This window comes from Capricornis sumatraensis, chromosome 8 (genome assembly GCF_032405125.1).
Source record: "Capricornis sumatraensis isolate serow.1 chromosome 8, serow.2, whole genome shotgun sequence".
NCBI classification, from domain to species: Eukaryota; Metazoa; Chordata; class Mammalia; order Artiodactyla; family Bovidae; genus Capricornis; species Capricornis sumatraensis.
Genome location: NC_091076.1, coordinates 39,039,189 through 39,051,926, shown reverse-complemented (window position 1 = coordinate 39,051,926; position 12,738 = coordinate 39,039,189). Strand labels below are relative to the sequence as shown.

At 38.8% G+C, this 12,738-nt stretch overlaps 1 protein-coding gene across 11 annotated transcripts in view; it reads left to right on the top strand.

Moving 5' to 3' along the window:
• The window catches only part of DLG2 (discs large MAGUK scaffold protein 2), a 1,427,929-nt gene that overhangs the window by 538,731 nt on the left and 876,460 nt on the right, over window positions 1–12,738 (top strand). For 10 of the 11 annotated variants that reach the window (XM_068976931.1, XM_068976935.1, XM_068976933.1 and 7 more), the window contains one exon: window positions 6,427–6,480. The exons of the other annotated variant lie outside the window; for it this stretch is intronic. In XM_068976931.1, the coding sequence (XP_068833032.1) occupies window positions 6,427–6,480 (54 nt within the window). The remainder of the gene's footprint in view (window positions 1–6,426; window positions 6,481–12,738) is intronic. 11 annotated transcript variants of the gene reach the window in all.

Below are 12,738 nucleotides of genomic sequence, written 5' to 3'. Positions count from 1 at the left end.
GAACATAGTTGTCTTCAATAAGTGCTTAGTATTTTCTTATAGTTATTCTTGTTGCTGTTGTTACCCTATCTTCTGTTTTGATACTGAACAATTATGAGCTCTGGGGCATGCCACTTCCTTTCTCTGTCTCCATTTCCTATTTGTAAAATGAAGGGTAGAATGAAGCTGAGGCCTTCAGAATCAGTGTTACGTTTCTACAGTGGATGTGTTCTTCCTGTCCTGTTTTTCCTCTCTCATGTAACCATCAATATGTCTTCAATCAGTCGTTTCACGGTGATTTTCTTTGGAACTTACTCAAAAAAAATCCTGATGCAGTCAGCCTGAGTGTGCCTACGCTTAGCCTTCTACTGAGGCATCTACAGTCTTGTTCATACGATGCACTAGGGCTCACTGACTGGGCTAGAGTGAGGAGGGCAGGGTTCTGGAACCATCCCAGATCAAGGTGAATGTCTAATTTGGCTTTCACGTGGCCTCTGAGTTGTTTGGTGAGTAGTCATCATTAGAATCCAAAGAGTTCTGGTAAAGTTTGTTCCCATTCTGAACGGCAGTAGAGCATGATTGTCAAGAGCATGGATTCTGGGTGGGGGGAGGGTTAAAACACACACGCACTCTACTATAAATAAAACAGATAAAAAACAAGTACCTACTGTATAGTACAAGGAGCGATATTCAGGATTTTGTGATAACCTATAATGGCAAACAGTATTGCACATATGTATGTAAGATATGCATAATTGAATCACTTTCTGTACACCTGAAACTAACATAACATTGTAAATGAACTGTACTTCAATTTTTTAATGGTTAAAAAATGAAATAAAAGTATATAGCTTAGAAAAAAAGAGCAGAAACTCTGAGCCAGACTGTCAGGTTATTTGGGTTTGAAGATGGATTTATTTATCAGATGTATGGCTTTGGGAAAGTTACCTAACCTGTATTTTCTCACCTGTAAATTGAGAACAAGAGTGTCTCATTGGGTTATTTGATGATTAAGTAAATTGATTAATATAAATAAGTGTAGTAAAGGGCTTGCCTTTAGCATTGTCCATCCCAGTGTTACTAATCAGGTAACTGGTTGTAATGGGGTTTCTTCCTGTTCCTCTAGTATGTTGGCCCATTCTGGAAATTTAAAAATGTGATGTGGTTGGGGGTGGGGTGGACCCCTGCCTCGGTTTACTGCCCCTAGTTCTCTGCTTTCCTGGAACCCTTTCTTTTCTCTCCTCCTTTCCTGCAGTCTGTTGGGGGGAAGTCATACATCCCTATTCTTGGCAGGGTCCTAATCTTACTTGAAGGGCATACCAGGATTTGAAAGATCTACTTGAAAGATCATCACTACCTCAAGATTCCAGGTAGTGATGATACTCAACCAAGCAACTGCAGATCTTTCAAGGAGGAAAAAGAAAGGATTCCAGGAAAGCAGAGAACTAGAGGCAGTGAACTGAGGCAGGAGTCCTCCCCCCCTCAACCACATGGCAGTTTCAAATTTCCAAAATGGGCCAACATGATAGAGGATTAGGAAGACAACTTCATAAAAATAAAATTATCCTGAGTTTGGCTTTTTGCATACCAATTCAATATTTAATGGCAGACCTCTTATTTCAGGCCTGATGGGTTTGTGGGTAGTAACCCCCATGTTCTATTTCCCTGGTTAAATCGGAACATGATCTGAATAGGGTTCACCCAGATGGCAGCCCTCTTTGTGATTATGAAGCTAAAGGACAATTACTGTGATATCTTGGAGCAGGCAATCTATGCCAGCTAATAGTTATCTTGAGCATCTGAGATGTCTCCTTGTCTCACTGAAATCATATACACACACAAATGGACTCGTTTTAAAATTTTCGGTGGCTTCCATTTTAGTCTTCATGCTACAGTGTAGACAGAGCCAGTGTTACTTGCCTCTTCAGGAGCCTTGTTCTTTAAGTCTGAGAAGATAAGGCAAAGATGCTGGGTCCCCAAAACAGCTCATGAGTTATTCTTGCCATATTTTACCTCCTGTTTAATTTGGCCTACTGACAGCCAGCTGCCTTCTGCCGGCCTGTTCCAGGTCAGTTGAAATCCCTGCACGATTCCTAGCCCCATCAATGTTTTTATTCAGTTCCTAGTGTATTTAGGTCACTTAGCTGTGTGGGTTTCTCTTTTCTAGTTTGCTTCTTAAAAGTTTAGTTATAATGGCTTCCCTGGTAGTCCAGTGGTTAATACTTTTATCTTCCTATGCAGGGGATATGATGGGTTCAATCCCTCATCAGGGAACTAAGATCCCATATGCCTTGTGGCCAGAAGAAAACAACAAAAAAACAATATGGTAACAAATTCAATAAGTCATTAAAAAATTGTCCACATTAAAAAACAAACAAACAAACACTTAAAAAATAGTTTAGGAAAAAAATAGTTTAGGTATAGGCCTGGATTCAGTCTTCTGACCTTCCCACTGGTTAGCCTGCAATAAACCTCACAGACTGTTATTTGACTGACCAGCTTCTCTACCACCCCTGCCAGTACTTTGCTTGAAGAGGCTTCCTCTGGTTTGGTGACCACTTGCCCATTTATGTCAAGGTATTTCACACATCTGGCACTTAACAAATATAACATCAGTTGGAATTAATGAACCCCTTTGAAAATGTGCATTCCTAATGTAAGACTCTTTATTAGTTACATTATCTTGGTGGCAAACAATAGACGTTTCCTTTTTCATTTTACTATCATGAGCAAAGTTAATACTGTACTATTTGACTATCCCATGGGATTCAAGGACAGGAAGGTGGCAGGAATTTATGAATAACTTGATCTATTAATTTGGATTGTGTCAGTATTTTCTCTGCTTGCTTCTGTCTTCCCTCTGATTAGCTTTATTCTTCCCTCTTCCTATAAACTGGCTTTTTCCACATGGAAGAGAATGTAATATAAAGGCAAGCCCTTCTTGTCTTATAGTTTGGGTTGCCCAAGTGAGATTCATTTTCTTAAGCCTTTATGTTTACATTCAGACAAGCCTTTAAGCTTCTGATTTAAAGGTCTTCTTTTATCATATTTGATACTCATAACTCCCTCCAGTTAATGGAAATCAGCAACTTGAAGGGAAATGCTGAAATCTGCTAAATCACCCACTTGATTTAGGGGTTTCCCTAAAGAGGATATGCAATATGGAGAGAGAAGGTGTGTATGGCAAGGCGGTGTGGAGATGGCGCTTAGTACTTTAGCTATCAAAGTACCTGAGGACCTGGTTTTCACGTGCAGAAACCAAACTAGGCACGGACTCACATGGTCTCGAAGGTGAGAAAAGAAACAGGCAGCAGGACAAGCCAACGCGACAGCTGGTGAGGGAAGCACATTCGTGGACCATACCTAGAATTCTCCTGGACTCTGTTGTGCTCCCACTTGGGGCACTTATTCTCTGCTACTGAGTGCCATTGAGCACCCGGCAGATTATAAGAAGCTTCTGAGAAAATGGTCTGGGGAGGGCTCTGCAGCAGAGCAATGGGATTTTCAGAAAGCCTCATGTAGCTGCTCAGTGGGGGTATTGTGCTATTCAGAACAGCCCACCCTGGCGTCTCCTTGGCACTCACATCAGGGAGTTGCCAGTGTCAGAGGTACGTGATGTATGTGTGTGCTCACACAACCCGCAAACATGTGTTCATGCATTTTTAGTGACTGTCATAGATGTAGGAATTCACTGCACTTCGAGATCTTTTTAGCACCAAGAAGGAACAATGAGCTTTTCACGTCACACAGATTGTACTTCAAGGTTCACAGACTTAACATCCTGCATTTATGAACTAATTATTATTTCAAAAAACTGGATAATTCAGTATTAATGACTGGTTAAAGAAAGAAGATGATAGTAGATATTAGAAAGTCATCACAGTTTTGTTGGTAACATAAGATTATCTCAGAAATGCTTTCCGAATCTTACAAAGAGATATTTCCTATGTACTATACTTTATAGCTTCACTTAGTTGATATTTCCTAAGTATTTACTGAGCTTTTTCTGTGTACCCAGGTGCTGTGAAAAATTCTAGGAAAATAAATAATCCTTGTGGTTGCAAGTGTCTGACTGGAAAGACCAAATTTACATACATGAAATGGAAAATAGCAACAGAAACATAAAAAGTGATAAATGGCACTGTATAGGGAATGGATCTATGTATAAAATTTATTTCCAGACCACATGAATGCAATTTATAAGAGGGTAAAATGAGTTGAAAGTCCCGAATCAAATCCAAGCATATTTTTTGATCAAAGTATAGTAGATAGCAAGGAGAAATACAAGTACTGGGTATGATACTCAGAGTGTTTTCAGTAATCTAGTCAAGGAGACAAGATGCAAATCTTCTGGGAGTCCCAGGAGCCAATTAGAAGGCATAGAAGAAATACCATCAAAACTAAAAACCAGACACCGTCAAGGAATTACCAGGTGGCTTTCAACATCGACTATGCAAGACCCTGCAGCATTTTCTACCTTCAAGGTGGTCTTTAATTTGCCTGGATCTTCCTGGCTGGTCTGGTTAGAGAGCTCAAATGACTGTAGAACTCCAGTGATAGAGACTCCTAGGTAATGGACTCATAGAACAGCTTAGTGTGCAAAAATGGATTTTGAGGTCCAAAAGGCTGCTGTGAAAGCTCAGCTCTCATTTTCTCAGAACCTCAGTTTTCTCATCTGTATCATAGGGATATTAAGAATAATGCCTCATCAGTATGGTTTTGTGGAGATTATATGAGGATATATATGTATATTATTATAAATGGACAAGTAATATGTATTTAATAAATGGTGATTTTCACCACCCAATCAGTTCTCTTTAGTGCAACTGTGCCACTAGCATAGGACTGAGATTACAGAGGCAGAAACTATGCACAAACCATCCAGAAATATTATATCCTTATGATAGTCCATCTTTAAGGGCATTCGCTAGTAACAATATTTAATAATGATTGTGAAATTTACATTTACAAAGCCCATTCAAATATATCACCTCATTTATTCTTCAGACAACCTTTTTAGAAAGTGATCGTTTCTATTTCCATTCTACAGAGAAGGAAAAGGAGGCAAAGAGAGTTAGTGGGCTTGCCCCCAGATCAGATTACCAAGAAGTTGCTGAACCCCCGAATCATATAATCAGGAAGTTGTTAAACCAAACCTGAGCCCAGGTCTTCTGACTCCAAACCTCATGTTCATCTCCCTAAGCTACAGGCTTCTTAACAGTTTTGGGGTAGGTTCCAGTGGAAACTTTCTCCAAAGCCTATGTTTATCCACAAAGTACTTGTTATTAGGACTTAACAAATAAACCATGAATAGTTAGTTGACCCACTATGTAGACATGTGTGGCAGGGTTGTGTTTTCAATGACCAATGATTTTAGTTAAAATTTGGAACTCTGTTCTATAAAATCTGCTGGATTTCCACTTGTTTTGTCTTTCGATTAGGATCCCATAGGCACAGATTGACATTAGAAAGCTGTTAACTCTTGTTAACTCCAGAGGGCACAGTTAATGAAATGTCCCCAAAGTTGAGCACTTGCGCAAACTACCGTGTCGTATAGGACAGCTCCCGATTAATCATGGTGAGACCATTTCCTCTATCTAAATGAAATCTGCAATTTGGGAAGATTAAAGATCCTTTGGGGGATGAAGGAAAAGTTGCTGTGAAAGTCTAGAAACTAGAAAATAGATCTGCTCAATATTCATGAAGTCAGATTGGCTGATGCAAATAGATTGCAATCTCTTATTTTCTAATGACTTGGTTTGTAGCACTCCTACATCAGTTTTATACAGATTCCTACTCATCTTTAAAAGGAATGGCTGCATTTTGTAGTTTGTTTTTTTTTTTCAAAAACTTTAGCATATCTAATACGATTTTCTGCCATGTTTGACTAATTTTTAATTTTCTACCTAAGGGTTTCTAAAGCAGATTTTCAAAGGTACATAAATGATAAAGAAAAAAATTTGATACAGCATGCAGAATAGGTGAATATATGTAAAATGTCAAAAAGGGAATGCTTCTATTTTGCATTATATATAATGTTCTCGCAAAAGCCAGTTTAAAGAAAAGAGTTATAGTGTTAGGTTTAATTTCGCTTCCATAGAGAAAAAATCAAAATCCTTTAGCACAGCCATTTCATAAAGAAATGTTTAACTCCTTGCCAAAGGTATTAGAAGTCATTGCCTTTTACACTGCACAAATCCTCATGTCCTCTCCTTTTCAGTTCTGTGCTTACTTCATTTTATTATGTGGTCAATGTAGCAAACAAATATTTGAAGGAAGGAGGGTAAAGGGAACTGTGAGTCATTTCATTTATCCCCCTAGCACCTGACATAGTACCTATGCAGGTTCTCAAGAAATATTGTTGAGCTCTTGGTTAAAAAAGTTAACAGGTCCTATCTCAGAATACACTACTTGTTATTTAAAATTTTTTCTACTTCTCTTTTTTAGGCCAGCCCTGCTCCTATAATTGTCAACACAGACACTTTGGACACGATTCCTTATGTAAGTAACATTTTTATTAAGACTATCTTTAAAAACTGGTAGAACTTAATCAACAGAATTTAAAATACAGTACATATTCAGTTTCAACCAATCCAGATAATCTCATGAAATGATGTATAGAATGAGTTTTGTGCATTTTCTTTTGAAATTTGCTAACTCACAGCTTAGGCATGCTGATATTTTCCTCTTTCATCCATTGTTTTGAAAAACACAAGGGTCTATCATGAGAAAAAAACAACTGATTATGATCAAATAATATTAGTTTCTCAGGTGTTCACTGAAAAGAGATTGAATTGTCTGTCAAAAGATAAACAAACTTTTCAGGTTTCTTGGTAAAGGTATACCCAAATCAATTTCTATGATAGAATCTGGGTAATCTGGATATAATATATGATCAATAAATATTTGTTGGATTTTGCTAAGCTGCTAATAAGAATTGGAGCAAAAGTTTGTGAAGGGAAAGTCTACCTATATCTATCTATATATAATATACAATAAGATGTATGGTTTTGTAGAAACATGGAGCATGAGATAATAGGAACAGGCAGGTCAGTAAAGCCCCAGGTTCTTATTCTGAAATATAACCTTTATGATGGCCAAAATTCTCAACGAGAGTCTGGCTGGGTGGGGGTGACTGGAAAGCGGTGCAAAGCACAATGTGGGTGAGTGGTTGACTTATGGAGGTCTAACAGAGCTTCGGGAGCGGCCCTCACTGATACGGAAGAGCAGAGTAATTTAGGAAGATGGGGCAGATTCAGATACCTACAGACAAAAGGTTTGAGGCAATGAGAAGGGCTGCAGGCATAATGGACAAGGACAAATACAACCTAGTCTTTGATTAAATGAGTACAAAGTGCTTGGTAAGTACTAGCTGTTCTCAGTCTTAGATCCTAACCTCTAATGCCCACAAGGACCAAGCAAATCACAGAAACAGATGGATCAGGAAGCAGGGGGAAAGTAGGGAATAGAAAGCCCATGACTTTCCAAAGGTGGGGGCATGCAGCAGCAACTTGGCTCCACTGGGTGGGTCCCAAAGGGAAATGGGATCAAGAGTTCCCAGATCACTCCATTTTTCAAGAGAAGTCAGAAATTTGAATTTTTTAATACAGTTTTGCAGGCAACTAACTCTCAGCAGAAGTCCAAACTCTATATGTACCAACCAAAGCATGTCTAGTCTAAAGGCTGCCCTTTGGGAGACACCTGCCTTGGAACTGAAAGTCCTGAGCAGATTCTGCAAGCCAGACTGGGCCGCAGGGGAGTGGGGAGCCAGAACTGGAGTACAAGGTCGAGACTTGGTTACAGGGACAAGTGATTAAAACTGGGACACAGGGTCAGGACGAGAATAACAGCAAGCTTGACTTAATGCTGAATCACCTGAACTACTAGGGCTTCTTAAATCTCTCTGAACAAGAGTCATTTGGGGTCATGCTGGAAATGGGGTGAAGCTTACTGGTAAGAATCAAGTGGCCCCAGTTGTGAAAAGTAAAGGACTCTGTTGGAAGGAAGCATAGCAATTATTAAAGACACATAATGTTCCTATTCTCTCTGTCACTCTTTCTGCTTTCCTTTATTCATCAAAGATTTGTATCTGGATTGGACTTTACTGGTGGCTTAGTGGTTAGGAATCCGTCTACTAATCCAAGAGATGTGGGTTCAATCCCTGGGTCAGGAAAATCCCCTGGAGAAGGCAGTGACAGCCCACTCCAGTATTCTTGCTGGAAAATCCCAGGGGGTGCCTGGTGGCCTACAGTCCATGGGGTCACAAAAGAATTGAACATGACTTAATGACTAAACAACAACAAATATCTGGATTACTGTATACCTGACATTATAAGTGCTTAACAAATATTAACTCAATTAATCCTCATGACCAAAAAAAATCCTCATAACAACCTTATGAGACAGGTACTATTGATTTCTCCATTTTACAGATGAGAAAACTGAGTAATAAAGAGATTATGTAACTGTCTCAAAATTGCATAGGAAGAAGCCGAGCCATGAAGAAACCTGGGTGTCCTGGCTGTAGAGTGTGAGGCCTTCCTTAACTCTGATCTTGTGACTGCTTGTTTCCACCTTCCCTCCCTTCTTTTCTATCTCTCTGCCTAAGAACAAAGTTTTCTCACTTAGCCCTTGGCAACATGCAGTTTTTGGTGGAAGACAGTTTGTCACAGCAGCTTCAATACCTTTGGGAGAGGGATGCACACATGCACACACACACACACACAATTGTATGTATTATTGTATATATTATATATAATACATATATAAAAGGATTCTATGGCTTTATTATAGTAAATCTCTTTACTATATCCATTGGCATCATCCAAAGCAGATGAGCATGCTTTGAAGAAGTAGACATGGAGCCCAGAGAGTTGGTTTTGTAAGTAGGACTGCTTACTTGCAGTAGACCCATATTATTTCAAAGCCTTCCTTAGGGTTCTCATGACTCACTTCCAGATGCCTTCATGTACAAATAATTTGCCAATAAGAATCTAAGAATTTTGAACAGACATGCTGGATTGGTATCCCAACTAATTAGCTAGTAAAATCGGCCAAATATAACAAATTAATTGAAGTGTTCTTGTTCTCTTAAATATCAATTCTTTGATATTTTAAAAATGTATTTCTTAATTGGAAGATAATTGCATTAGTGTGCTGTTTTCTGCCATACAATAGTGTGGGTCAGTCATATATATTGTTGTTAGATTTTTTTTTCCTGTTAGGAGTACTTTTAATATTTATTTTATCTGGAGGATAATTGCAATATTGTAATTTTTTGCCATATATCAGCATGAATTGGCCATAGGTATACAAGCGTAGCCCCGCATCCTGAATCCCCCCTCCTACCTCCCTCCCCACCTTATCCCTTTAGGTTCCATGTTGTTGTTGTTCAGTTGCTCAGTCATCTCCGACTCTACGACCCCATGGACTGCAGCACACAGGCTTTCCTGTCCTTCACTATCTCCCAGAGTTTGCTTAAACTTGTGTTCATTGAGTTGATGATGCCATCCAATCATCTCATCCTGTGTCGCTCCCGTCTCCTCCTGCCCTCAATCCTTCCAAGCATCAGGGCCTTTTCCAGTGACTCAGCTCTTTGCATCAGGTGGCCAAAGTGTCGGAACTTCAGCTTCAGCATCAGTCCTTCCAATGAGTATTCAGAGTTGATTTCCTCTAGAATTGACTGGTTTGATTGCCATACTGTCTAAGGGACTCTCAGGAGTCTCCTCCAGCACCACAGTTCAAAAGCATCAATTCTTCAGCACTTAGTCTTTTTTTATGATCCAACTGTCACATCCATACATGACTGCTGGAAAAATCATAGCATTGATTATACAGACCTTTGTCAGCTAAGTGATGTCTCTGCTTTTTAATACACTGTCTAGGTTTGTCATAGCTTTTGTTCCAAGGAGCAAGTGTCTTTTAATTTCATGGTTGCAGTCACCATCAGCAGTAATTTTGGATTCCAGAAAATAAAGTCTGTCACTGTTTGCACTTTTTTCCCCATCTATTTGCCATGAAGTGATAGGACTGGATGCCATGATCTTAGTGCTTTGAATGTTGAGTTTTAAGCCAGCTTTTTTACTTTCCTCTTTCACCTTCATCAAGAGGTTCTTTAATTCCTCTTTGCTTTCTGTCATTAGGGTGGTGTCATCTGCATATCTACAGTTATTGATATATATGTAGATATATAAATAAATAAATAGGTATATCTTCTCCCATTGGAGCCTCCCTCCCCCTTCCCATCCCACCTGACCAAGTCATCACAAGATGCATACTCTAAATATCAATTTTAATATCTGATTTTGAATTTCTCAAAGGGATTTTTAAAAATTATCTTCAACATTTTTGTACATAATCCAAACCCTCTTTGAGCTTCCTAAAGAGTAGGATCTTTAGGGAACTTTGCTAAATATGGCTAAACTATCCAAGTTCTCATGGCAATATGTTGTTGAGCTATTCATTTACTCTTTCTGGACCTAAATTGATCAATAAGATAGGAGTTGCAATATCAACCCCCGAGGTGTTGGTGAGGATCTTAATGAGGTTATGTATGTGAAATTATGCTTTGTTAACTTCCAGTTAATGAGGGTTTATTATTATTTTATTCAGTAAACACTTATGAAGTAACATGCTAGACTCCAAGAGAACATTAAATATTAATATCTTTCCCCAAGTCTCAACTATAAATATATTGTGTATTGAAAAATGGCAGATTGAGTACAAATTGAGATTGACATAGGTCTAACCCTCCTCTTTGTTCCTCGTTCACTGAGTGACCTTGAACAAATCACTGTTCCTTTTGAGGTCTACTTTCTCATTCCCTGGTGTTCTATGCTTTGTTTTCCTCTTTTCTGTCTCACATTCTAGTTGTTCACATAATTTCAGTTCTTTTTAATGAAGAAACAATTTCAGAGTTCCCCAGAGCATTTCAGTCATGTTGCATAAGAATATTTCCTTCTTTAAAATATTACCTACATGACAAATTTTAACTAAGTCCTCCACAAAAACAATTTCATTATAAGTTAGTGTATTAATTTTGCCAGTTAGCAAATTTGGTTTTAGAAATATGTAATTCTTGCAGAAACGACTCCCTGGCATACATGCAAATAGCAGTCAAACAATAGGAGGAAATTTGTGGCCAAAGAAAAGTTTTAAGCAACTGTCTAGTAACGCTACAAAAGATATTCAAAGGAACTTCTGCATTTTTTTTTTTTTAAGGAAAGTAAGTTAAGGGAAATTAAAACCCTGTAAGTGGTTTTACATGAATGAAGCCAGTGGTGAAGGGGTCACTGAAGTTCTTATGCAAGAATGTCTCAGATAAAATCATTGTTGTATGAGGTCATGACAGTTTAGGACCTTAAATGAGACATAGTACAGACAAGCATAGTACAGACAAAGGAGAAAAGGAAAGACATAAACATCTGAATGCAGAGTTCCAAAGAATCGCAAGACGAGATAAGAAAGCCTTCTTCAGCGATCAGTGCAAAGAAATAGAGGAAAACCACAGAACGGGAAAGACTAGATATCTCTTCAAGAAAATTAGAGATACCAAGGGAACATTTCATGCAAAGATGGGCTGATTAAGGACAGAAACGGTATGGACCTAACAGAAGCAGAAGACATTAAGAGGTGGCAAGAATACACAGAAGAACTGTACAAAAAAGATCTTCAAGACCAAGATAATCACGATGCTGTGATCACTCATCTAGAGCCAGACATCCTGGAATGTGAAGTCAAGTGGGCCTTAGAAAGCATCACCACAAACAAAGCTAGTGGAGATGATGGAATTCCATTTGAACTATTTCAAATCCTGAAAATTGATGCTGTGAAAGTGCTGCACTCAATAGGCCAGCAAAGTGGAAAACTCAGCAGTGGCCACAGGACTGGAAAAGGTCAGTTTTCATTCCAATCCCAAAGAAAGGCAATGCCAAAGAATGCTCAAACTACCACACAATTGCACTCATCTCACACACTAGTAAAGTAACGCTCAAAATTCTCCAAGCCAGGCTTCAACAAGACATGAACCATGAACTTCCAGATGTTCAAGCTGGTTTTAGAAAAGGCAGAAGATCAAATTGCCAAGATCCACTGGATCATTGAAAAACCAAGAGAGTTCCAAAAAAACATCTATTTCTGCTTTATTGACTATGCCAAAGCCTTTGACTGTGTGGATCACAATAAACTGTGGAAAATTCTGAAAGAGATGGGAATACCAGACCACCTGACCTGCCTCTTGAGAAACCTATATGCAGGTCAGGAAGCAACAATTAGAACTGGACATGGAACAACAGACTTGTTCCAAATAGGAAAAGAAGTACATCAAGGCTGTATATTGTCACCCTGCTTATTTAACTTACATGCAGAGTACATCATGAGAAATGTGGGCTGGAAGAAGCACAAGCTGGAATGAAGATTGCCAGGAGAAATATCAATAACCTCAGATATGCAGATGACACCACCCTTATGGCAGAAAGTGAAGAGGAACTGAAAAGCCTCTTGATGAAAGTGAAAGAGGGGAGTGGAAAAGTTGGCTTTAAACTCAACATTCAGAAAACTAAGATCATGGCATCTGGTCCCATCACTTCATGGCAAATAGATGGGGAAACAGTGTCAGACTTTATTTTTGGGGGGCTCCAAATCACTGCAGATGGTGATTGCAGCCATGAAATTAAAAGATGCTTACTCCTTGGAAGGAAAGTTATGACCAACCTAGATAGCACATTCAAAAGCAGAGAAATTACTTTGCTAACAAAGGTC